General features: G+C 35.7%; 1 protein-coding gene across 2 annotated transcripts in view; it reads right to left on the bottom strand.

The window, feature by feature from the left end:
• The window catches only part of GRID2 (glutamate ionotropic receptor delta type subunit 2), a gene marked incomplete at both ends in the record, with an annotated part of 691297 nt that overhangs the window by 194434 nt on the left and 470277 nt on the right, over positions 1-26586 (bottom strand). For both annotated transcript variants that reach the window (XM_079534493.1, XM_079534494.1), the window contains 4 exons: positions 3990-4109; positions 11129-11290; positions 16316-16489; positions 23874-23927. In XM_079534493.1, the coding sequence (XP_079390619.1) occupies positions 3990-4109; positions 11129-11290; positions 16316-16489; positions 23874-23927 (510 nt within the window). The remainder of the gene's footprint in view (positions 1-3989; positions 4110-11128; positions 11291-16315; positions 16490-23873; positions 23928-26586) is intronic.

Below are 26586 nucleotides of genomic sequence, written 5' to 3'. Positions count from 1 at the left end.
GATAAAAGTATCACACTGAAATTTAAATGTCAAAGAATACATACTCAAATGTCAAATACCAACAGACAAATGCCAACAGAGAAATGTCAGAAACACTCCCTTGTCTCTCACTGGATATAACTATATCTACACAAACGCAGGCCATAGCACGATATGTAAAAGCAAGAGTTTTTCTGCAGTTCCTCTGCGACTGAAACACTGCTGGTTTCAATAAAATCAGTATCTGGCAGCAATATGGTTGCATTACTCCAAGTTTCTGACCCAAGCAACACACACAGCTTAAATGATCCCTGTTCTGCAAGGTGATGAATGGTATTTACAGATGCAACAGTACATCCAAGAGAGGTAAGTAGCGCAAGGAATTTGTATTTCAGTCAAATCCCACTGCTGAATTTGTTAATTCCTCACTAGATGAAAGACCCTTACACAATGACTTTCCATGTCAGTGCTTCTGGTGCTTTCCAGGTATAATAATAACACCTGGAAGTTGGAGGGGACCTGCAGACAGCTTCTTCTAGGAACACGATAAAAATTGGCTAGTAAGGACAAGCACATACAATATTGTCATGGTTTTATGATTTTTGGTCATCAGTATTCCACACCATAACATCATGTAATGCACTGGGGGTGGGGTTTGATATCTGCCGAATGTTCGTCCAACGGAGAAGAACTACATTTCCCCAGGAGGCTTTGCGGTCAGCAAGGGGATATAACTCCATGCAAGGTCACCTGATCCTTCTTCTTCGCCTGCGCTTCGCTGTCTGCGCTTCGCTATCTGCGCTTCGCTGCCTGCGCTTCGCCATCTGCACTTTGCCGTCTGTACTTCAGTCACTCAACTGGACTGCACTTCTCACCCCAGCATTGTGGTGAGGTCTATACAATTCAAACAGATTCTCTCTCTCTCTCTCTCATTGTATTTTACTAATACTATATTTAGTAAAATCATTTGTTCCACCTCAGATTAGTGCTGTTGTTTTCAAGTATTTTGGGGTCCCCTGCTTCCCCTTTCCCAGAGGCGCGGATCCGCAGATCCCTCCGCCCTGCTGGTCACAGAACTGGGCCGGACCAGCCCATAAACCGTTGACAAATATCTTGATACCTTCTAAACTGTTTGCATTTTAGAATGCCAGGATTATTAACCTGTAAGTACATTTCAGAAGTTACTGAATAAATCTGGGACCCAAACAGAGCTGACTGCCAATAAAATTTGGACACTCAAGAAATCTGAGTACTTTTTCAAATGTTGCTCACTTTAAGTAAAATCAATTGATTATTCATTAGGAAAAAAAATAATTCTTTGCGCACTTGACTTGATGTAAACTTCTGTTCCCAGTGGCTTCAGTGGGCCTTCTGTCAGGATTTCATCCTTTATTATCTTCTGCAAAAGTATTTGGAAACATCTTAATTAGGTAAGATGCATTTGTTTAGAAATTTCAGTCAGCCTGCTAATTGCAGCTGCTTCCACTGGAGCTGAGAAGTTAAAATGGTTGGGTAGTTCTGTAGAGACCACTAAATACATAAAAAACTGAAGGGTACTTTAGTTAGTCTTGCTAACAAAAATGAATGTCACTCCTGTAACTATTAAATTTTGCTTCCAATACTAGTGGATCATATTCTGTAAAATATAAACTCTAAGATAAAACGCGTGACCTTTTGTCAAAGGAATAAAACCAACATCTGGCATTTCCACCTTAAAGAAATATTTTCTTCTCTATCTCTGATGTAATTGTTTCAGGATCCCCAGTTTATTAGGGTTAGGGCAGACACTGACTATAAATACCACAATTCTTTTAAATTCTTTTACATTCAAAGTAAATAAATAAATGTGAGTAAATAAGTATTCAGTTTGAATTATTGTGACCTTTTTTGAAAGATGTTTTAAGAAACAACTATTACATTCTCACAACGTATACATGACTGTCTTTCTAAAAAAAATTCCTTTCTCTAAAAACTACATCTGAACTCTTTCTAAGGCTTTCTCTGGATCACTGAATGTCATTTAGAAAAAGATATTGGAACAGATTAAATCAGTTCTGCTCTGGATTTTTTTTTTAAACTTGCTATAGAACATAATAAAAAAACAGAAGGCAGACACTTATAGTGCAATATTCAACAGGAAAATTTTCCAAGAATCTCTTTAAGTAATTTTTGCAAAACAAAATAAAAATATACATTTTCAATATCTTATTTTATTAACCTTGATTTTCTTCTGAACAAGGCCTTGTAACACTGAGTTCCATGGTCTAAGGATATTCTGTGCTAAACTCCATTCTCTTTGACCAATTATTTCCTCCCAGAGACAATCAATGTCTCTTTGTCCTTGAGCTAAAATAAAGGGTAAACAAGGAAGTTCCAAAAAGCCTGTTTTGCACTCTCATTACTTTGCAATCTTCTGTGTGACCTTGCTCATTAGTTTCCTCTTTAAACACAAGCTCTGAAGCACTGAAGAGTAAGAAAAACTAGGAAGTCCCTTAATATTTCTGTTTTTGCAAGTTCTTTCCTATGGATCTCTCTCCCTTCTATCTTTTTGTGAAATGAGAGAACACAACTGAATGTTGCACTCAGGCATTCACCTACAAAGGCCTGAAGTCAAAAGGGAACCCAAATCAATCAATTAAATTAAATGAAGTCATATAGATTTGTGTTAGGAAAAACTACTTAGTTGCTCTAAAAAATAAATTGCTCCTAAATGCATAGCATGGAAAATAAATCAAACCCAAATATGTTGAAACAGACCCAATTTGTAGGTGAGGACTCATCCAACATTCTGATTGCCTAAAGGCTTTGTAAAGCATCCTTCCAAACGTTAACAAGATCCAGCCCCATTTAGCTTCTGAAGCATCAGTTGGGATCTCTGCTCAAGGTGACATAGCTGTAGGCACATGTGTGTATTAAGTTATTGACAACAGATGATATAATGGAACAGCACGAGTGGAATAACAATTCTGAAGAAAATCAAAGGAGAAATTCTAGGAGTTTAGAGTCAATTTTAACTTCTTATTTATCTCTCTCTTCTTTCAGAGCACTTATCTTTTTACTGCAGAAGGTATGCAGACAAATGATGTACTCCATCATACGGTGACACTGACACATGGAAGCAGTATACATGTATTAAGATAACTGCTTTGAGACAATCTCTTCAGGTTTCTCACCTATAAAAAACAGCATGATCCAATACACTAAATGAAAAAGTTCTGGTATAAACTTTCAACAGGTTTATCTTTGAAGAATGGTTGTTCCCGAAAGAGCCTATCTATCTGTCTTCTATTCTCCTAAAAGGTATGATGTGCCTTCTGCATCATTCTCCACATCAGATAGAGGTCTGTCCATACAAATTTAAGGATATAGTTTGCAAGCAGAAGTCTGTTCCTTTTGCTGTGCATGTATGCAATTTACCCAAATAATCTAATTTGAAATATTTGATCTTTGTCTGGCAGCCAAGTACCTAACTTGACATGTTTTCTGTAAAAAGTTTGTAAGTACAGGATGATTTAGTAGAAATTCAAGCAAGGAATCACACAATTTTTGTCTACTTTGCAACAGACATTCTCTTCCTAGCTATGAATTTTATAGCTATGTATGTATAAATTTTAATCACTTGAAAACTGAGACATCTTACTGTAACCATAAGCATAAATCTGTGTGCTCTAAATATCTTCCAACGTAAGATCCACTATTTTTGAAATGGGCTGCCAGGCCTGCAAAACAACAGCCTTCACTGGCCTTCTGTGACAGCATACCAGCAGGTTAACATACTGCATATTATGAACAACATTTTGATCAACATGACCAACAGCAGTGCCTCTTTGCAATAATAAAATGGATGGGTATCTATACATTTAAGAATTTTCTACCGTTTCTCATTCTTCTCAATAAAATATAACATGTTATCTGCCATCAGATATTTTTTTCTGTCAGGTTGGCACAAAAGAAAGATTAAAAACAACGAAGGAAAAAATAATATTTTGATTGAATATATGTAGCCTCACCTTGCGAATGCCTCTGCCAAGATCTTCTCCATAATTTGTCCCCAAAATTTCAAAGTGAACATTGGGATTCCCCCCATTTTCTGCAAATTCTAGTTCTCCAGTCAAGCCATTCACTCCACCCTATTGGGAAACAAATAAAGAAATAACACACATATGTATTTTTTCAAAACAAGAACAGAGTGACAACTCAGAAGTAGCCAGTTATGCTTTGTTTTTCCGGGCTATTTGTGTACAACTGACACAGAAGACATGTGCGCATACATGCCATACATACACATATATACAATTAACAGAATTAGGATAGTTTCCTAAAACCACATTTTCCTAAAAATTTTGAGCCCTAAATTGTTACTGCGTTACTAAAGCTCTTCACAAATTCAACAATGCTGAGATTCAATACAAGCAGTAGTCTTACTTTTATCGTATTTGCACACCAACATTTGCTCTTTCTCCTGCCAGTAGGACATGAAATTCTAATCTATAAGAAAAACAGTTTCGCAACTAATTTTAGTGGAAGCAAATCTAAAGACAAATATACAAAAAAAAAAAAAATTGTTTTTTTCAAACTTTTATCACTCAAAACATGCTACAACAGGGTATCAGGCTGAGTTTTGAATTAAATTAGTTGCATTTTGAGATCATATTGATCTGTAGAAGGTATGAGGGATTTGTTTATCTCAGTGTAGTTATTTGTCTGTTTTCCTCCACAAGTCTTCAATACTACTAGAAATACATCAGATAAGCAACAAACAATTTTCATGCTTGCTTCTACTTTGCTTAACATTTTAGGCAGAGGGGTTAAAATACTAAAAAGGAGACAGTGAGCATTTACTATAAAGAATCAGAACTGAGAGGTGATACATACTGCAGGAACAGTCAGAATATATTCCGGGGTAATTCAACATGGCACACATTTCAGCCTTTTATAAGAACTGTGATAAAGTGAAACTCTAAAAATCAACAAAGCCATGTGAAATGCCTACAGTGAAAGCCTTCGAAAATTTTCCTGTTTTTTGATAAGGAAAAAATTAGAACTTTGACCTACTTTATTCAAGAAACCTGAACAACATTTTAAGTATGCACATAAAACAATCTGCATCTTTACAAAAACCATACAAAATGCATAGCTTTTCTTCAAAACATAATATGAGTATTTTTCAGTTCTAATCACTTCTCCAGTTAAAGGTTTTAATATGTGAAGTGGAAAAAAAATGGAAAATAAATTATTGCAAAGCAAAATACCAAACCACCTGGCAATTGCTGAGTCATGATTTTAATAGCTCTGTTCTCATATCTTTAATTTTGAGAAAATGCATGTAGGAGTACAGTATTTGCATTGCAGATTAGTGTGACCTGAAAAAATGCGTGTGGTCATCCTTTGGTAAAACATTAACATAATTATCATCGAGGTAATACCTTTAAATCTTTAAGATTAGAGACTTGAATTCTCATGGAAACGTTTTCTGCATATTTCACGAAGCTCCTTTTAAAGTTAAAAACAAAACAAAAAATCTTTGATGTATACATATTTTTAACCTTTTCTATAATCTGTACTTTTTGCATGAAATGCCAGAAGGATAAAAACCACCTCTGATTAAGAGTACATCTACATACTCTTCTGCAGAATGCCTTTGTTTCATTCTGCACTAGGCGAGAGCCACAGGGGCAATTTTGATGCACATCACCATGGCTGGTATTACATACAAGACCCTTAACTAACACAGCCAACAGATGCGCTACCAGATTTTGAAATGGAATCTCAATCCAAATCATTGTGTAAATTTACTTCCCTTGATTTTTAAATGAGTGCAAATGTTGGAGCAAAATACAAACTGCAAGTCTGTAAGTTATTTTTATCTGTCTGAAACCTGGCAGTAACCATAACAACAAATTATCTCATTCATCTATTTGGTAATCTTCTCATGCTTCAAAGATTTGTCATATACGAGTGTTTTTGATTAGAGTTTTCTTTCCTAGACTGTGCCCGCCTGAAAATAGAGTAATATCAGCTCAGATTACATGGGAATGTTCCTGGCTTGGGAAGTGAGGGAAAAAAAAAAAAAAAAAAAAAAAAAAAAAAAAAAAAAAAAAAAAAAAAAAAAGTCAGAACAGAGCAGAACCACCCATATAATAAAAACAATAATGGAATCCGATAGGGAATTTCTTAGAGGTTCTGACACCTTCACCCTACTTGGGACCTGCCTTGTCAGCTCATCAGTGAAGGTCAGACAACCCTATTCCAGATATCTGCTGCACCTTGATGTTCCACAAAACTGTGTATTTTTTTTATTATGTATTTTACTGCTCATGAGTGAGGGATCGGCGCAGCATATTGCAGAGTATGAGTTTCAGGACAGTGTTCCCATTTTTCTGCACAGTCTTTCACCCTCTAAAGCCCTTAATTGACTTACTGCAAGTGTTTTATATCCCTCCTCTAATGCATAGTGGAAGGAAATCACAGAGGAAACGGCCATCTGCATGACAGCTACCGATCCAGTAACTTCCTGATGAGATTTTTTCAAGTTATGTCAGCATTAATTAAGACAATGGGTAAGAGTCAAATTTTTCATTCCATTTAACTTGTAGAAACAATGCTATTTGGGAAAAGAAAAAGACAGATTTATTATCTACTCTAACATTCCTCTAAGGTTCAGCCACAACCATGCAATTTCCTGACACGTTTAAAATTGAAGAATGAAATGTCAGTTGTTAGAACAAAAATGTTTTACTTATGTTTCTGATTACTGCTCTGGGCTTTGCAGAGCTACTATAAAGCTTGGTAATATAGTGAAAGCCTACTTGAGTGCTGTCTAGACTGGCAAGATAAACTACAGTTTATATACGCTTAGGCACTATTATACTGCAAGGAAGTCCCTGAAGAAAGTATTATTTACCCAACAGCCAGGACTTCACATGGGAATGCCAGCTTACCAGTCATTAGTTTTAAAGTATATCACTTTGCTATTCAAATTATTGTTATGCTCAGACATAGCGTATTTTGCAAATAAGAAAAAGAAAAAACAAACAAAGAACAAAAACTCCTTGTGGCTGTTGGTAGCAAAAATGCTGTAAGCCTCAAATATAATTTTGTACTGTAATTTTGAAGAAATTTGTTGTTTAAAAAATTGCTGAGTCCACAATCAAAGACATTGTTTTCAGGTGCCTGCAAAGACAAGCTAAGCTACTATCTGAACAAAAGTTTGGCATCTTTTTTTCACATCATTACTGAACATCACTGACATATCTGAGACCAGTTAACAATTCCTGCCCATGATTCATGAAATAGCACAAGTTACAGTCCATTTGCCTCAAAGGAATATTCTCTATGCTGCTGCTAGCACTAAAAATTTGTTGTTTGTCAGTAAGCTAAACAAATGTGATTGGGTAGAGATCAGACGAAGAGATATATGCATTAACTTGATGTCATTTTTCTGAGTTGATTCTCCATGTAATCCTACTTACATTTATTTTCAGGCTATTCTGGAAGATTAATTTTTCCAACAGTAGAATTATTTTCTAGTAATAATTATTACTCTCACTGTGAAATAGCTTTACTGACAAATATACAACGTGGCATGTGTTTTGGGATAGTTCCTATTAGAGAAGTGAATTTATATATAATTGCAAGAGCTGGCCAAATTCATTAGTTGGATTGTATTTCCTGATGAACCTAATTATTTATTCAGTTCCATAATGCATAGAAACAGATATTAGATCTTTTTTCATTAATTTTATTGGCCTTAAAATGGTTTTTAGACTTTATTCAATCAGTTGAATTCACACAGTAATCGAGCTTTTGGACTTTTTTTTTTTTGTAGAAATAGTGACCCAGGTATCCAATGTTCAACAATAAAAATCACTCAACAGGGAAAGATTCAGGGAGCCATTCTGTTATTTCAAGAAATCTCTGAAACTCTTTAAACCCCCCTTGTTCTCTGCTCTTCCATATTAGATCATTAATCATAAAGAAACTATTTTCTCTATTTACTGTCAGATTTCTGCTATTTTTAGGAAGTGGTGCTGAAGGTAAATCAGCATCCCTTTCTTTTACCTTCCTCAATGTGTAGCTTACACAGATTTCCCATTTCTTTTCCTATTTTTCCCTCCAGAAATCAGAGGGACATGCCCCTTGGCAACTAAAATGCTGCCAGATAATGCCGTTTCTTGATCTCTGACTCTAGAAGACAGATTTTCTTCCAGAAAAGCTTCCTCAATAATTCATTTTTCTGCTTTCTTAGAGGGAAGGAAGAGCTCAGCTGTGACCAGCAGTAGATGGCAACATCACCTCCACTTGCTGCTGAGAACAGGAGAACAGCTACTTCACTGCTAGCCCTTTTCTAGGGGAGGCAGGCTGGAATCAGTCATCAGTTCCTTAACTGTTTCCCCACCACCACCGTGCTTGACTACAATGCAACACCATCAAAATCAAAAGGGGTTGAGGGGCAGGATGGGGAAGACTGCAATTCCAGCTACTTTATACAGATTGTTCTGAAGGCACAGTTACAACTGTGCAGAGACTCTTAAGAATGTACATTTTATCTTTGCTCTGAGCTATAGCAATATCTTCTTATTCCAGCATATGCTATATTCTTGAAACAGCGGTGATTTCAAAATGAAAATTCAGAACCTTTCATTCTGAAACAGTTTAAATGACATCTGGCCATTTTTTTCCCCCGTTTTCTGTCAAGATTAAAATTAATGGTATGTTTATGAGAAACACTTATTTCACTTGTTTCCAGTTCCACAAGGCCAGGAGGGAAAAAAAAATTTGACGAAAAAAAAAAAAAACAAGATAAAAAATGGAAGGATTCTCAAGCAGAGAGATTAAATGTTTTTTTATTTTACCTTTCACTACTTTTTTTTCTGTCTCTTCATCACTGTCAGTGTTTTCATTTCAAAATAAACAACTGTGATTTCAAGGTTCTACATAAGCACGTCAGCGAATTCAAAGAGAAAGTACATCACAAAACTGAAACAGGACTCCAGCACTTAGCAGCAATCTTTAGCTCTCTGGTAAAGATGCATAAACATCGGAAATTTCTGTCTGTAACTGTAGGTTTCATTTTGGTTTTGAATTTTATCATGTTGCTTCCAGAAATTCATCTCAGCACAGTGCGGTGTGTAAGAAGTACTTTGGTTTTTCATTTACACCTGTAAAATGGCTTACTATCAAAGCCATCTCATTCAAATGGCAGAGAAATCCAAAGGAAACAGGAAATAAGCCTAGTTACCTGCACATGTCAAGAATTTTCATGACTTTCAGTTGATTTTCTAGCAAGCTAACCACATCTCTGGATCTCCACTTGCTCCTGCTTTTTGTGTTTCTTTCATATTTTACTGACCACTTCTATTCACATTTCCTGTCAAACTGATCTTCAAGATGGTCACAGGAGGAGTTTATTTTATTCATCACATAATTTTAGGGAGGTGGGAATTTGAAGAGGATAAACTGGATGTGCTAGAAAGGGCAGTGTAGCAAAAATGGAATACACACCGTCTGTCTGAGTGCAAAAAGATGCAGTGGTGGTCAGACACAGTATGAAGGACATTTATATAGGACAAGAAAATCAGTCTCACATCCACAAATGTCACAAGAAAGCAAATAACTGTAAATGAAAAAAGTCAGCAGTCCTTTTATTGGTTTTCATTTCAAAAGCAAATTCAGAGTTGCCACCAGGGCTATCAGAGTTTTCCTAAACCCCAAGTCAGATAGTAAAATCTAATTCTAATATGCAAGTGGGTATTTTGACTTTTGTGGTTCAGGCTTCCTATTAGAATTTGAGTAAGTAGGAACACGTTTATTAATGAAAAAGTGCACCATAATATTTACAAAGTGCATGCTGATAATGAAAATTCCAGAGTTAGCCTTGCTTGAAAAGTAGCTTAAAATACATGAGACTTCCAAGCATGGATTTGAAAATGCTCTGCAATACTACTTTAGACCCACTTAAAGCCAAAACCTGCCTCTCTTCTGGATTATCTTTGCAGTCTCATGACTTTCTATTAGAATGGAAACTGAGGACAGCCAACGAAGAAAGCCTTGAACTGTTATATGGGAGCTACTATGAATTGGATTTGGGACTGGGAAAAAAAAAAACAAAACAACAACACAAAAAACAACCAACAAAAAACAATATTCAAAGGAGCTTCATGTTTTGCCTGAATCATCATAATTTCTAGTGTAGTTAAAGACTTAATACAGAGCAGCAACTTCTTGAAATAACATTATATTTCAAATTATTTTTATGTCCTTTTAGGGAAAGCCATAAATAAAGAACATTTCTTTTTTTTTTTTTTTTTTTTTTTTACTGTCCTGTATTTTTTTGTCTTTACAATGGAGGTACTGACAGCACTTTAAATGTAAATATACATTACCAGAAAGTACATGCAGCCAAACGAAAAGGCAGTTTTATTAAAGACATCAATAACATGAGAAGGCTGAATAGAATGCCTTACAGAGAAAGGTAAACAAAGAACCTATGCATATTTTGACTAAATTATCACCATGAAGGCTGTGAAATTGCCTCTTAAAGATGTGGGTCTTTAAATATCATGATAAGAAGGTATAAGTAGGAAAAATATATTTCAAGCTAAAGAACAGTAAATGAGTTTTGGGAAGGAACATTATTTAGGTATGAAGTAATAGTCACAGAGAAGTAGTGAGAGCTTAACACTGGATAAAGCATTGTCTAGTGTATTGTAAGAAAATGTTCTTTAATGACATGATGTATACTAGATGACTTCAGATTTCTTACTTTCATTTATATTATTCCACTATATTAATTTCAATAGCAGTGCAACAACAAATTCCACAGAACATCAATTGAGTCTAATTGTCAATTTTTTTTCTGCCATAAACAGGAAAAATGTACTAGATTTAAGCTTTACCTTCTACTCTGCAATACTTTTTTCAATGGGGTTTTAGTCTCTAGTAGTGTTTGGTACTTTTGGTGAAAAAAAACAATATACAAGTATGACACGAAAAAGAAAAAGAGTTTTCATTCAGATATTGAAATCATATAAAAACTTTTGCTCTGATAAGACACCACTGTACTGAACAAGAATAGTACACAGCTGAGAAGTAATTACCAATGCAGGTATTTAAGAAATCAGTGATGAAGAAGTACAGAAAAAGGTACCTTCTTGATGGTTTCCAACATGGATCGTCCTCCTTGCCAGGGCTTTGAGTTCTTCCTAATGCAGGTCAGGCTGGCCATGCTGTGCCACTTCCTATCCTCTAGCTTCTTATGAAAGGCATTTGCCAGCAGAAGGACAGTGTCATATATGTACAGATTAGAAATCTGTAAAAACACAAAAAATGGAGTAACAGCATATTACTTGTGTCTCCTGACAGCGGCCAGAATTTGTCATTATTTTGCCTCACCTATAATCCCTCGGTAATTAAATGACTTATTTGGTATTTAGAAGAAACCACAAGAGTAAAAACATCCCCTCTTTGGCTCTGGTAGAAACACCGGCTGTGGGCTGTAATGCTACAATTGATTTGCAGCAACTATTAAACACATGAAGTACAAATAGTCCAATTGCTCTTACAGCTCCACAAGAAGGATTAAAAGCCCTACTTGTGAGAATCAGCATACTTCTTTCACCCAGATGCCTAGAACTTTCAGTTTTTCCGTTGTTAGACATTTTGAACATCATCAAATTCTTTTTAAGGCTGTCTGTTCTTTCAAAAAGCAGCCACTATGAAAAATTAAAAAATAAACCATTCTAGGATTTTTTTTTCTTTTTTCTTATTTTTTTCTTCAGGCAACCATGGTGGAGGCAATTTATTGTACAAAATCTGACCCAATGAAATCTTTCCACTGTGTACTATTGCCCTCTGATTGTGAAGCTTACAGCATTTTCTGTCAGAGCATTTGGCAATGGCTATTAATTCCCTGCAGTACCAAAAAAACTCCCAGACATCAGTGCTCCTGAACGCAAGTGCTCAGTAAGAGACAACACTCAGAATTGAGAAGGACCTGGGAGAATACTATTTGTAAATAATCTGCTGGTCATTTGAAGCCACAGGGCCTCCTGCGGTGATTGAGGGAATCTCTCTTTCCTCAGCTGTACTGCCAATGGAACTATAGAACATTTCTAATCCCTGAAAACAAATTAGCCATCAGCAATTTCATAACTGAGCCACAGTTGCTGATACATATATATTTTTTCTCCATCAGATATGCCAGAATACATTTTCTAGAATTGTGAAATAGGACGACTGCTCTGAGTGAAGGTCTCCCTGTATAGCAGTTCTGCTCAAAGCCTTTAAGGATCCTTACAACAGGAAATTCTTACACTTTGTGGAGAATACACTTACTCTGCTTCTTGAAAATATCAAAAAATTGGGAATGTCTCACAGCTATTAGTAGTGGATTTATGCCAAGGAAACACAATAATGCTGAAGATTTGAGACACTGCTTGGCAAATCGCCTTAAAACAGGGAAAAAAAAAAAAAAAAAAAAAAAAAGGACCTCTCTTTCTGTCCAACCCAATCCATATACCTTTTTTTTTTGTTGTTTTAATGTTATTTATTTTCTCATCTATATGTTAACTTTGCCTGTGTCATTTGCAATCTGTTCTGTACAGTTTTCACAACAAGGTTTTACGACAGATTCTTCCCTGGCCTAGCATCAAGGAAGGAGGTGATCAGCCTCCCCACCCTGCCAGAATTTCCTGGGTCAATTTTTTGCTTCAGTATGCCTTACTGAAGGAGATCAAATGATCTGTTATTTTTCCTCCCAACAAACTCCCAAGATTCCCTATTGCCTTATCAACTCTATGCCGTTAGATTCAGAAATGCACAGATCTTGTGATCTTTATACATACATATACATCTTTTTCTTTAAATGACAGTAATACTTCACTCTATTTGGCTCTTCACTCTTATTCGAGCTCCTTCCATAATATCAATGGTTCTGACAATTTCCATTTCAGTATTCACACAGGAATTAATATGCTTCCCTGCAGATGATAGGCTAGGCATCACTGTGCATGACAAGATTAGAAGCATGGACTGAGGATCTGGGTTTAGATTGAGTATTTTTAAAATAACTTGGATGATTTATCTATTTATTTCCTAAAGCTATAAAATATTCAAAGCCTTTCAGTTAAATCCATATTTCCCCAAAGAAAACATCACTAAGGGGACTTTTGTTTTAGAGGGAGAAAAAGGAATTACTGCTATGCTATGAGACATATTTATTTTAAATATGCCTTCACCAAAGGAAAAAAAAAAAACATCTCTAGAGAGAACAGGCAATAAGCTTGCTAACATGACTAAACTGGTAAATGAAGGGCTACAGATGCCAAGTCATCATTTCCCAAGAAAATGACATTGCTTTCAAGGCAGTTTTCAGAACCTAGTATCATGGGAATGGAAGACTGTTTTCACAGTTCATGAGGAAGGATGCACTTACTAATCCAAGAGAAAGATAGTTAGTCCTTCATCAAGTATTAATAGGGCTCAAGGGTACAGAGTTCAGCAATTATTAAGCATTGTTATTCTTTTACTAATAGTACAGCTTAACATTTACAGCAATCAATCACCGATAATATAATGATAAAGACACTACAATTAATTTCTGGATCTCAAAATCACTCTTCCATTCCACTGCCAGACTATACTTCATTAGTAACTGTATTGACACACACACAGTGGGGCTGCAATTTAAAGTCACTTTACATTTTTATTCAATTCCATGTATATTTACCAGGACAATTAATTCATTGTTTGGTATCCATTACTGATACTTAATCTGTTTCAAGTCTCTCAGACTAATGTCTGGACACTTGCATTACCACGCCATATGCAATTGGTTAACCTCCCGTTGAAGTAATTCAGAAACCAGATATGAATTTTTGTTCCAAACTACAGGAAAAAAACCCACATTTCTTTAGCAATCACACTAAGTGATTTATCTGGATTAACTACACTTACTTTACTTATCTTTTGACTGTTGCACAGGGCTTTTAGACAAAATTATGATAGTGAACTTTGCAAACTTCCTGTGCTTTCTGAGGCTTACAAAGCAACACAAATTTATAGAAACTGCCATTATGAGTAGGACAATCACAGAGACACAATGAGAGACCTTTACCATGGTCTTTTTCAGTGTTTTAATTAAGGTGCTGAACTAAATTAATTATTCACACAGCCTTTAGGGAGAGTATTTTGGGGGAGGGGGGGGAGAGAAGGGGAAAGAAAAAAATCTCCCTTCATGATTTCCAGAGAATATTTCTGATTAGTCACAGTTCAGTGGCATAAGAAAAGCATTAGAATTTCAATTTATAAACTGTTCCAACTTCCCACTGGAATAGAAATTAATTTATAATATTGCTGGGGAGAACAAAGAAACACCTAACAAACCTGAAAGCTATTTGAGTCTGTGCATCATAAGAAGACACAGGGGATACTTCCTTTCACTGTTTATCATTGTTTCACTTGGCTACTAATGAAGGACAGCCATCTTGGGGAAAGCAAGAACATAGAAACTGAACTGTGCAAACGTTTAAGTCAAACTTCCGTAATTCCTTTGAACAGAAATGTAATGAAGGCCTCAAAGGAAGATTACAGGTATCAAAGAGCTATGGCCTATTCTTGATTAAGAAGAATAGCTTAAGGTGTAATACAATCGCACCTAACACATTAAAGAGAATTTACCAATGTGAAGAAAACAAATTTTTGATTTCTAGAACTTTTCTAGAATAAGTTCACTGTTGTGAGGAAATAAAAGTTAAGCTGAAGTGAGCAACAAACAAAACATGAAGTTTCTTATTATTACGGAATAGCCTGGGTTGAAAAGGACTGCTAAGATCATCCAGTTTCAACCCCCCTGCTATGTGCAGGGTCACCAAGCACTAGACCAGACTGCCAGACTGGATGTGGCTCTAGGCCTTGAATGCCTCCAGGGATGGGGCATCCACAACTTCCTTGAGCAACCTGTTCCAGTGTGAAACCACCCTCTGAATGAAAAACTTCTTCCTAATATCTAACCTAAACCTCTCCTGTCTCAGTTTAAAGCCATTCCCCCTTGACCTATCACTATCCACCCATGTAAACTGTCATTCCCCCACCTGTTTATATGCTCCCTTCAAGTACTGGAAGGATTATTAACAGAATTCCTGTTTTCTGCATTGCTCTAATAAGTAACTTAGTTCATGAAAACTGCTCCTTGTGATCACTAGTGGCTGTATGTAATTATCTCCTCACTTTCTATGTATGATCCATGGACTTCCAAACATTTTCCCTAGGACCATGCAGCCACAACAGAATGACACAGACTTTAAAGACTTTATACAGCTCCTAAATAGCTTCTGCTGATATTCTGTGCATCAATTGAACTTGCACAGGCCAGTTTATTTTAAAACTACTAATAAGACCACTGTACAGTATACTATGGCCTTTTCATATCATCAATAGGTGTTTATTGGCTATTTTGTGAGCAATTAATGAGACAATGGCTTTCATTGCTAACCTGAAACATGGCAAGACTGGTCATTCTTTCTTCCCCCTTAACATCCTAAAGTGAATTTAGGCAAGTTAAAACTTGCCTTTAAAATTTCCTATTTCTTTTCCATTCTTTCACTCCTTCCTTTTGGCACCACAACTTTTCTCTCTGCTGCTAAGTCAGGTATGCTCCTCCTGCATCAGTGCCAATATAGTCATCTTTCCATAAGTTCACACAGGACTTGACAAAATAAATAAATAAACAGATATTTTAAGCCAGTTTCACATTTCTTATTTGCCATAGCTTTGTAATGACAAAGTGTAATCGGACATATGAAAGAGAGAGAGGGAGAGAGGACTTGCTCACGATTGTGATCTTGCTGATAAGAAGGCTCTTATAATTTACAGAACTATAACTTCAAATTACAACCACAGAATCACTGATAGGATTTGTAATTGACAGCTACAAAATAAAGGCCTTTTAGGAACACAGACACATACTGAGGTACCTCCACAAAAATACTTAAAACAGATGATATGGAGTGTCCCCAGTAAAGGCTTTTCTATTGGCAAGAAGTTTGAGTTTGAGAGCAGGGTAGCAAAATTACTATGCTGCCTGGAGATCAGGTGACTTTCTTTAATTTTTTATTTTTATTTTTATTTTTATTTTTTTTACTTGGGTAGTGCATGAGTTTTTGTCCATCCGAACTGTTGCTCATTCCCACCCAACTACTTTCCTCAGTCACCATTAAACTGCATGACAGAAAAGACATGAAAAATAAACATTAAATTAACTAAGCCTCTGGGGAAAAACCTTGAAGTTATCTACAAAGACAGTTCCCAGGTGGGGATATAGCAGTATGTAAACTACCTCCATGCTTTGGGAGAAAGGGTCCTTTGGATCACACAGTGATGAAGATATTCTGTGGTTGCCACGGAAACAGCGCTGACTTATGTTTTGAGGGACAGGAAACGTCTGTCGAATAATTGTTAACCTTCCAATTGACCTTCTCACCAGTTCTTGCACGTCCAAATCACTGATTTCCTGGAAGACAAGGCAAGGAAAACAATATGCATAAAAGTTAAAATACAGACATTTTACTAGCACATCATAAATGAAAAATAAACTGAGAGCATCAAGAGATGTGTGACTGTTACAACTAGCGCAGAGCTCAGCCATAGCCTCATGAAGAACACACAAAAGAAGAACATAGTTAGCTCATTAAGAGAACTGACTACCACTCTTTCAACAACTGCAAAAATTGTTGTAAAATATACCACGCCCACACCTCACAGAATCTCTGTAGATGTAATTGGGCTTAGTTGTTTCATTTTGGGTTTCCTCTTCCTATCCTTTTGCCTCTGATCTTTTACTTAAAAGTGTTTCACAGCATTCTTAGTAGATAATGTATAAATCAGTAGGAAGTCATAGCATGATGTATTTTTAAGAGTAGGATTAGTTAGGCTCTGTGAAGGTACTGACAATTATTCTGTTCTTAAGTGTATATTTCCTAGAAAAAGAATGTCAAGAATGTGCAAGTTTTTGAACTCATTTGCCCACATTCATATGTGAAACATTAAGCTTGAAAGATTAACTTTAAGGCAGGTTAAGGAAATCAGAAGAACAATCCTGTATACAGTATGAGTTCCTGCAGCTTGATAACACAGTATTTTATACCACTGAAAAATGTGGCCCTGAGGAAATGCAGGGACAGGCAGGGCTCAGGGACAACCACAGCTGGCTCCAGCCCACACATAAAATCCTAGTATTTAGATAAACACAGGCTGTTTCTAAGGACTGAAGTAACTTAGCTGGCAATTTTCAAGGCAATCCTATGTCTATTTTTTTTTCTGCAAAGCAGGAGTAATAATCTATAAAACTGCTCAACCTTCGGAGTAAACTATTTCCCATATTTCTATTTCACTATTTCACTATTTCACATCCCATCATACTGAATTGTTTGTCCATAATCTACCTTAATATCAGAGGCTGATGCCCCAAAACGTTCCAGATATTTAAACTTGGGAGATTCAACCCAATAAGTGGAAGTTTTAGAGTTGCTCCCATTAACAGCCTTCATTTAAAATACTTTTGCATACAGCCACAGCGTATTGAATGTTTGATTCTCAATTTCGTATTTTTAGCTTTTAACTTTTGAAAGAATTTAAGTTTTCTGCTCTATTATGCCTATAACTAAACGCTATAGTCATTCCTGCCTCTAAAGTTCTAATGCATGCTCATTTCTTAAAAGAAACCAGGAGACAGATTCTAAAGTGAATTTTCTTTATTGAGAAAAGATGGCCAAGGTTTTTAAAAACACATATCTTCAAAAGTTAAGACAACTATCCTGGCACTTATTTATTGATGTATTTTCTGGGGCTGCAGTTAATGTTCTTTAAATGAATTAGTTTGAAACAACAGGTTTGGGCATACTGGGATTAACTTGTTTTCTTTAAAGCTTGGAAGAAAAACAAACGAGATGTAAATTTTAACTTCAGCTCTCTTGACTACAATATAAATATTTTATTCATTTTCACAGATTGTCATAGTTTTTGAATTCATCTGTTATTAACGTTCCTTATGAAATATAGATTTTCCTGCAAACAAAAATAACACATGGTATCAGCTGTGTCCACTGTAATATCTTCCATTTCTGGTCGGTTAATCCTTAATGTACCATAGATAATGATTTCTCTCAGCTTAAGATGCTGTCCTTTCACTAAGTTTGTATCATTTTGCTGGCTGTGAGGTTAAAAAAAATGCTGTTTTAGCAAAGAGCATGCAATTTTTAAAAATATTTTCCAATAATCATAAACAAGAATTCAAGAATCTTATCTAGATTTTAAACTATGTCCTTTCTGGAAGCATTTACAAATTTAGTCTGGTTTCATTACACATCTGTAATAGCAAGACTCTTAGAACAGTTTTAACAACGTTAAAAAAAAATTCTGAATAGCAATTCTACAGTGCTAAATAATACTTCAGAAAAGATTTTGACTTTCATCTGGTTAAACATTCATCTTTTCTCTCTTAAAAGAGTAATTTTTTTTAATATGTAATCAGCATTTTCGTGCATTTTAATTAGAAAGCTCTCACTTTAAGCTTTATGTTATTATATTTTTATACAACACCTGGGAACTAATAGCAGAATCCACACAGCAAAGAGATTTTCTTGTGGTACTAAGGAAACATAGGCATCAATAGAATAATAATTATCATTTTAAATGCTGTGAGTTCTACTGATTATGTCACAAATTCAGATTTTAGGTTAACTGGAAAGCAATCCCATACAAACCCAGACTCAACTTCTGCCATTTGCTATGTATTTCTTTGCAATTTCTTAAAATTTGGCACTAGCTGAGCAATGAGCCTTTTATATAATGACTCTTCAATATCATCTCTCATTTGTGAATTTTGGATCTGACTTAAGAAAACTATATAAAGTAACTATTGTATGAGAGGAAACAATCTCCATTTGCACTTCAAAGTAGGATACAGTATAATGATAGAAGGATGGCAGATGATCTGTTATACAAGCACAAAATGTCAAAAAAAAATTACAAAGTTGGCCAAGTTGAACTGAGTTGACACCTGTATAAATTTAGGCTTGGTTCTGTGGGCTTTTCTAGAAAAATCCAAAGCCCAAGATAAAGTTTCGAACCTTTCTTTGAATGTCTGAACTCAGAATAAGGAGAGACTGCCCTTTTCCAAACTGAACATGAACAGAAATTAGATGACCATTTCATCCTACTACACAAGTTAGTAAAGAAAAGTCTGCAATTTAGAATGCATAGGTCTGCATAGATGGAAAAAATTGAAGTGAGAGGATCATCTCAATGTATCAGGAAAATATTCCAGTGCGAAGCAAGACCATATACTGGTCACCTGGAGACCAAGCTGAACTAGTATGTGTGCTATACCCTTTCTGCATTCCTCAACACTTACCAAATTGGTGGAAAGGTATAACTAGACGAAACTCCAAGACAAGTTAAGGGAGATCCAGACCTACATAAGCACTTGCCCTATTACTTGCCCCTAGGTTTCTTAAATTCTGGACAGGATGGAGAAAAAGCAGGCAGATAAGATGGAGGAAAAAGGTAAAGGAAAGTATCATATTTGGTTTTAGCTTTCACAGAGAAATAAGAAAACAAAGAGTATGTGGAGAAAGCAGGGCCAACCAGTCCCACATGGAGAGTATCTCTAGTGGCTCTAACCTGCCTGAACAAAAGACATGGTAGTGCAGCCGTCCTCATGACAAGGCAGTTTTTCAAAAGGGGTGGCATTTAATGCTCGACCTGCTGTCACGATTGAAAAATGTAAAGGTTGAAACAAACATCTAACACTACTGTTAGTCAATTACACACATTCAAATGTAAAATTATGTGAGCTCTTGGAATTTAACTATTATTTAGGGATCTGATTTGGTTGAATTTTTTATGCTGCTCAAGCTTAAAATGCTTTATACTTCTCTTTATGGGCCAAAACACAATAGGACAAGATGAATGCATCAGTCAAGGAGCAGCCCATTCCAAGGGAAAACATATATTCATCTGAAAGCAGATTTTGAACACAACTCTGAGGATTTTTCCAGATCTCTCCTGTGTCGTTACAGGTAAACCTATCACTATATCTTTTCCCATAAACTCTCCCATACTTCTTCCTGAAGGAGTTCTTTCATACTCTGATGCTTCTGGTAATTCCAAATCTTAATTTTTCTCTTATTTGATTCACGGAACTTTTGAACTAATTTACTTGTGTGACAAACTTGTCCTCTCTAGCCTTTTAGAAGGATACATTTATTCACACTTTATATATAAACAGAGAGCACATATCCTTTCAGTCTTTGTTTTCATAGGCTACCTGGCCGACTCTTCTTACAAAAATGAGCTTTTCTGTGCATTTGTTCCAGTTTTACTTTAACTCTTGTTAGTCACAGTTGTGCATATTGTCGTAGATAGAAACCTACCAATACTTTTTAGTGGCTTTAGTATTTCTACCTTCTCTATGGTTATTGTAAACATTGTAAAATGTTTCAGACTCTCCTAGAGTAAATAATAATAGTGGAGAACTGGTGGCAGCCTTGAGCATAGTAAGATGCCCCTGAATGCTTTAACAAAGCAAAAGGCTTGAGACAGAAATTGATTTTAATTTAAAAAAGAAACATTAATTAAAAAAGAGCATAAAGAAATCATTCTGCAAGTGTCCCTTCTTCAGGTCCACTAAATAAAATTTATTTTACTGTGCAGTAGTGATTTAGTAGTTGTAAGGAAACATTTTACTACCCTGGGATTTTTAAGGTTACACTTACTACTGTGCAGAAGAAAACAACAACAACAAAAAAAAAGCAGAGAGAAAAACAGAAAGGGAGAGTGCAAAATCCATTTTTGTATCTTTCTTAAAGGCATATTTGATCATGACTACATTCAAATCTATGACTCTCACAAATTTTAAATACAGAATTGTACCATCTGCTTTCAAGCCCCGAAGAAAGAGAAATACTTATTTGGAGAGTGGTTCTTCAACAGAATCCAATGATCAGGCAGAAGAGATTTGTGTTATTTGTAAAGGACTAATAAGATGTATTATGCTTTTGCAAATTATTTCATTTTATAGGAACAACATTCCTCCTCCCACACATGCATTTCCATTTTGATACAGTTTCCATGCAATTTTTCTGTATTACCTAAAATAGCATCTAATGTGACAATAAAAATTAAGGAATTCTTTCAAGGCATTATTATATTTAAAGCAAGCAACTAAAATAACAGATGTTGCCTCAAAAACCCAGGCAGATTCACGATCACAGAACTGAGGGTGGTATTTCCTACCATATTATTACGCTCAGTAAGCACACCGTAATCTCTTAGTGCAGTCATGGAAAGAAATACAGCTTATTGTGGTACCTTACTGCAAGGAAATATTTGTCACATATGGATTTTGACAAACAATGGATTTTCACTGTGTTTTAAAGTATCTTGAATTTTCTTATCGGGTGCAAGAGAAGCACTGTTATAGTTAATAACTGTAAGTGATCTATCTAATAGAGGCACACAACCATGGATGTGTGTAAGTTCACTATCGAAGATTCGTGTTGCAGAAAAACAGGCAGAGCTCTCAGATCACTTCACAGTCACATGGAAGTACTATAGTCATCAATAGTTAAAGGACAATCATATCAAATGGATTAGTTTTGGATGTCAAGCCAGCAATTTTATGTACTGAAGTCCTGGATATTAATCCACTTCTGCTGAAGTAGTGGTGTTGTGATCTTAATACTGAACTTGCAAAATGTTGCAATAAATAAGTAATATTATGTCACATTCATCATTCAGGAAATATTTCTATTTCTATTTAATTTGAACATAGTGTTACAAACTAAAAGAAGAATAGGGCAAAACATTTTTTCATTTCATTTCATATCATTATCTACAAACTTTATTACTAATCTGATCTTTACATCCACAAAATATTGAACATTTTGAAATCATTGAAATCATACAGATCCACATGAATCACTGAGTTCAATTCCTAGAATCAACAAACAGAGCTTGACAGTAAATTGCTTCAGTGGGGATATGAATTTAGGTCCAGAAAAAGATTAAGCTGAGATAGCTGAAGAGTTAACTTTGCATGGTGTTAAATGTGTTCTTGTCCTCCACAGATGACAGCAGGGATGACTGAATGGAATACAAAAAAGATTTTAATGACTATGTTTTTATAGCATGGCTAGTTAGAATGAACTTAATTTCAGCTTCCACCATTTTGCATACAAGAGTATAAAGCATCGAAAGGGTGGTGCATGTTTCTGCATACATCACTCAGCACTACTAGCTGTGGAAAGGAATAGTTTTGGAGCAGAGAAGACAGTTTAAAGTGGTAACTACTTCTATTGCTGTGCTGTTTAATCCACTCCTATATACAGTCAACAATGCTCAGAAAGCAAAATTTCTTCCATTAAGACACTAATTTTTGAATACAGAACATAAAGAAAGTATGTGTAATAGGAATGGTTCTTGGTTTTCTTTTCAGTTTTTAGAGTGGAGGAGTGGACATATTAAAAAAAGAAAGTACCTACTCCCAGTCTGTCTGGGAACTTTATTGATACTGATGCATACACCTGTCTTCTACTGATAGAGACTTTGTTCATATCTTTTTAAAAAATAGTAACTCTTAACTCAGAAGAGTACACGTCAACTCCACTTCAATATTCCACTGATGACAAATAATTTCTAGTTTAATCTGGCAAAAAAGGAAATGTCTGTGTGCAGTTCATGTGACCTTCTGTAGCTTAGAGTTGGGTTCTGAGCCAGAGAGACCCACCCCATTCAGTGCTGAAGAACAAGGAAAATTACTGGTCAGGGGAAATGCAGGGCCCAAAGCAATAATTTCTGCTGAACCTCGGTTGTCTTCACAGCACTTAATGAGGCATAATTCTCTCCACAGAATGTTGACTAAAAGTTCGCTCTTTTAAAGGAGAAAGACAAAGTATGCTCTCACTGCAAAAAGCTGAAACTTATTATTACCTTGAAAAAAAAGCTTTGAAAGCTTTTAGACTACTAGTGAAAAACTAGTAGCAAAGTATGAAAACAGAAGAGCACAGTAAATCCAGAGTAGATCTAGAATTCATATGCAATTTCTCCAAGCTATCTTTAGTTTTAAGAATATGCAGGAGATGTACAATTTACACACTGGGTAGCGTTATCTCCTCAGGGAATTCAGCCATTCTGGACTTAAATTGCTTTTCAGAAAACAAAAGACAAAGTGAATGCCTTCAAATCTAGCACAACTGCACTTTCAAAAGTTTTCATATGCAAAGCTACTTCACACTGACTTGCCATATTTTAGCTGACAAGCGTTCATAGCAGAACCTATTTCACAGTTTAAAATTAGGAGCTCCTTTTTTCTTTTATTTTCCTTCAGGAACTTTGATATATGACCTGGTTCAGGAGTCCACCAAAAAGTCTTCTAATGATACCTATGGTTTTGGGTACCAACCATTAATGAATTCCAGATGAATATTTACAGGAAAGGGAAAAATCGGATTACTAATTTCTTTTTTTAAATAAGAAAAGTAAATAAAATATGAATGAAACAAAAGCACTTCAGTACAAAGATCCATTATGAATGAGAAATGATCTTAAGGAAATCCTCTAAAATTGTCAGTTCAAGTACTCGGTAGGAAAATTTTTTTGTTCAGTTTATTTTTCATTTATTCATTTAAGCATTTCTGTTTAAAATAGTCAAGAACGAAACGGCAAAACCAAAAGACTTGGCATTCTCTTTCTGTTAAATGTTCACCCTCTCAGCAGGGCCTGAACTTTGTTGTAGCTACTGCTTCCTGCTGGCAAAGGCAAGACCAGCGTGAATATTTGTCTGTAAGCCTGAAAACAGGATTCATACTTCACAACAAAGTTCACTTGACAGTTACCTCATTTATAATGATCCAGTGACAGTCGAAAGCAACCAAATTAGTCTCCACGACCTGAAATAGAGAACAAATGAGCTATCAGTCAGCTTGCTTATGAAAACCAGAAAACAACAACAAAAAAACTTAAATAGATTCTCTCTGCAAATGACAAAAATGGAAGCACATGCTCTTCAAGACCTTTGTTATTCAATTGAAGAGAGGGAACCTTTAGCAAAATTTTGTGAAAGCATTTGTGTTATTGTTTGACTTGCTGATTAAAGTTGCAAAATACGCTTCACTGCTGGCATCACTGAATAGAATATGTTTCAGTTGACTGAGGAGAAAATGAAATTGTTTTTGCCTTAATATTGTGCAGAGAGAGAGCAACAGAGAGGAAGGCCAAAAATGAATATCAAGTAAGTCATATCAAATTTCTGCACTCCTGCCTTTCTAGTGTATGCCTATGACATGGAAACCTCTGAATTAAAAATTAAAAAATAAAAACAAGCAAAAAGAGCCAACAACCTTGAGATGCATGGAGACGCAAAGCGGGGAGAGAGTTTCTCTTGAAAAAGAGAGCTGTTACTGGGATGATAGACAGTGGCCTGTCCCTAGCTATCTGTAGAGAATGACTCTAATCCTTCTCCCACCATCACCTTCATTTCCCTGCTAAAAATTATTCTAGGAGATACCTTTGTACTGGATTGAAATTTTATTACCTAATTCTTCTTTCTCTCAATATTACCCTTCTTGAGTTCCCTTGAGATCCCTTCTTGAGTTCACTGCTCTTGTGGAAAGCCATGTTTGATTCACAGTAAAGAAGAAAAGTACCAGGAAATCTATAGAAAAGGCTTACTTTTTTTTCTTAAAAAACAAATAAAACTGATTTGACATTTAGACTGAAATTATTTTAAATAAGTCAATCCAATTTTGTTTTTATAATCAATGTATACAACTTGATTCACCATTTAAAACTGGTGAATATCTAAAACAGCATTTAATCTCAGAAAAAAATTAAAATAAAATACAAAGACAAAAATTGAAACAGGCCTTGAAACTTGCAATGTTAGAAAATTCATGTAAATAGGTTGCTCTGAAAGTAATGCTTCCTCTTTATTTCCATAGAAACTACAACTTATACAAAAAGCATACTATTTGGTAGGGCAAATTCTTAGCTACAAAACACTATCAACATAGTCACCACTGTTAGCTATGCATTTTCACCAGTAATGAACACAAGAGCTTGCATGGCATACTGGTAAAAGGCTGCAGCAGCAGAAGTGACCTGCTGTTGCTGTCACCACTTCAGAAACACATCCACCACCTCACTGTGCTCACATTCCTTTGATCATCATAAATGTTCAGTAACCATCAGTGTATGTCAGTAGGTACTATTTTTTCTACATGGAGTAATTCAAAGACACACCTTTGCTTCATACACACTTCCACGTCAGATACCATTTTGCCAGACAGCTCCTCTGCTGCCGTCTGTCACACAGCAAAAAAAAGGAATCGAATTATTGCAGGAAGGTTCAACCTCTACTGCCATACCACCAACATCTATCTCTGACAAGGCAGGCCAACATATTAAAACAGGAGGCATTACTTTTGGAGGAGTTCTTGTGGGTGACTGGTGCTGGTCTGTTGCTACTTAGATTAATGCATAGCAAGCATGTTTGCCTTTTAACAATGACAAACAGAAAAGTAGTTGCCAAGGATGGCTGCAATTTATTTAAAGACCCCATATTGATAACCTTCATTATTAATTCAGAGGCCATTAGAATCAGGGTCACTGCTTATTTAGTACAATGACAGGCAAGATTAGAAATTCTGATCTAGAGAGACTAGGGAAAAAAACCAAGAGCAGCAGTATATGAACTGAGATCCTATTTGAAACTCTCATGGTGTCAGAAACTGGGAGAAAGGAAGGCCATCACTGTTAGTGTGCTCATGGAAAATTATTTATTTTAGGAGCAAGGTCCTTGCTTTATTCAGCATTTTGGTTTGTTACTCTTTCTATTTGATAACAACAGAGCATTTTGCCATGTTCCTTTGATGCTGTCTTACATTGTCCACAGAAAATTACCCTGACTACACTTCTCCAGATAAGGCCTCCCAAGGTTCCCACTGGCTCTGAGACAGCCTACCAGGAGAATACCCTCAGATTCAAGGCTTGTGGTGAGGTTAGGGAAACAAAAATGATTGTGCTGTGTGAGGGACTCCTCAGCTCTTGTTCTGCCTCAAAATGCTACTCAATTGAACCTTGAGTTTCAGGTAATTTCTTTAAAAGGATTTGGTTTTGTGTGACTACTTTGTCTAGGCTATCATATTTAAATTAGAAAAAGCCTTTTCAACAGAGTGTGGTTCTAAGAATCACCACTGTTATTCAGTGCAGCTCAGAGACAACTTGAGCAGGATTCTGGAAGAAGCTTATTGGTCTCACTAGTTACTCAAATAGCTCAGGCTACCCGTGATAGATTTACTTGTAATTTGCAAATCTTAAGTTGAAAAATACTCATTTTTCAATTGCAACTGAAATTTCTCAGCTGAAAAATCATGTTTTATCCATTAAAGTTTTATGCATTCATGAATCAACTTAATATTAAAACCATTTTCAAAAAGCTTATGTCAGCCTGAGATAAACTTGAAACGTACTCAGAGACATTCAAACTAATATATTCTAAGTTTAGATGGGCTATGAATAGGCCACAATTTTAGAATTCACTTTTCCTTT

Source organism: Tetrao urogallus (assembly GCF_951394365.1).
Source record: "Tetrao urogallus genome assembly, chromosome: 4".
NCBI lineage: Eukaryota > Metazoa > Chordata > Aves > Galliformes > Phasianidae > Tetrao > Tetrao urogallus.
The sequence above is the reverse complement of the archived record's forward strand: the minus strand, read 5'-3'. Positions and strand labels throughout refer to the sequence as shown.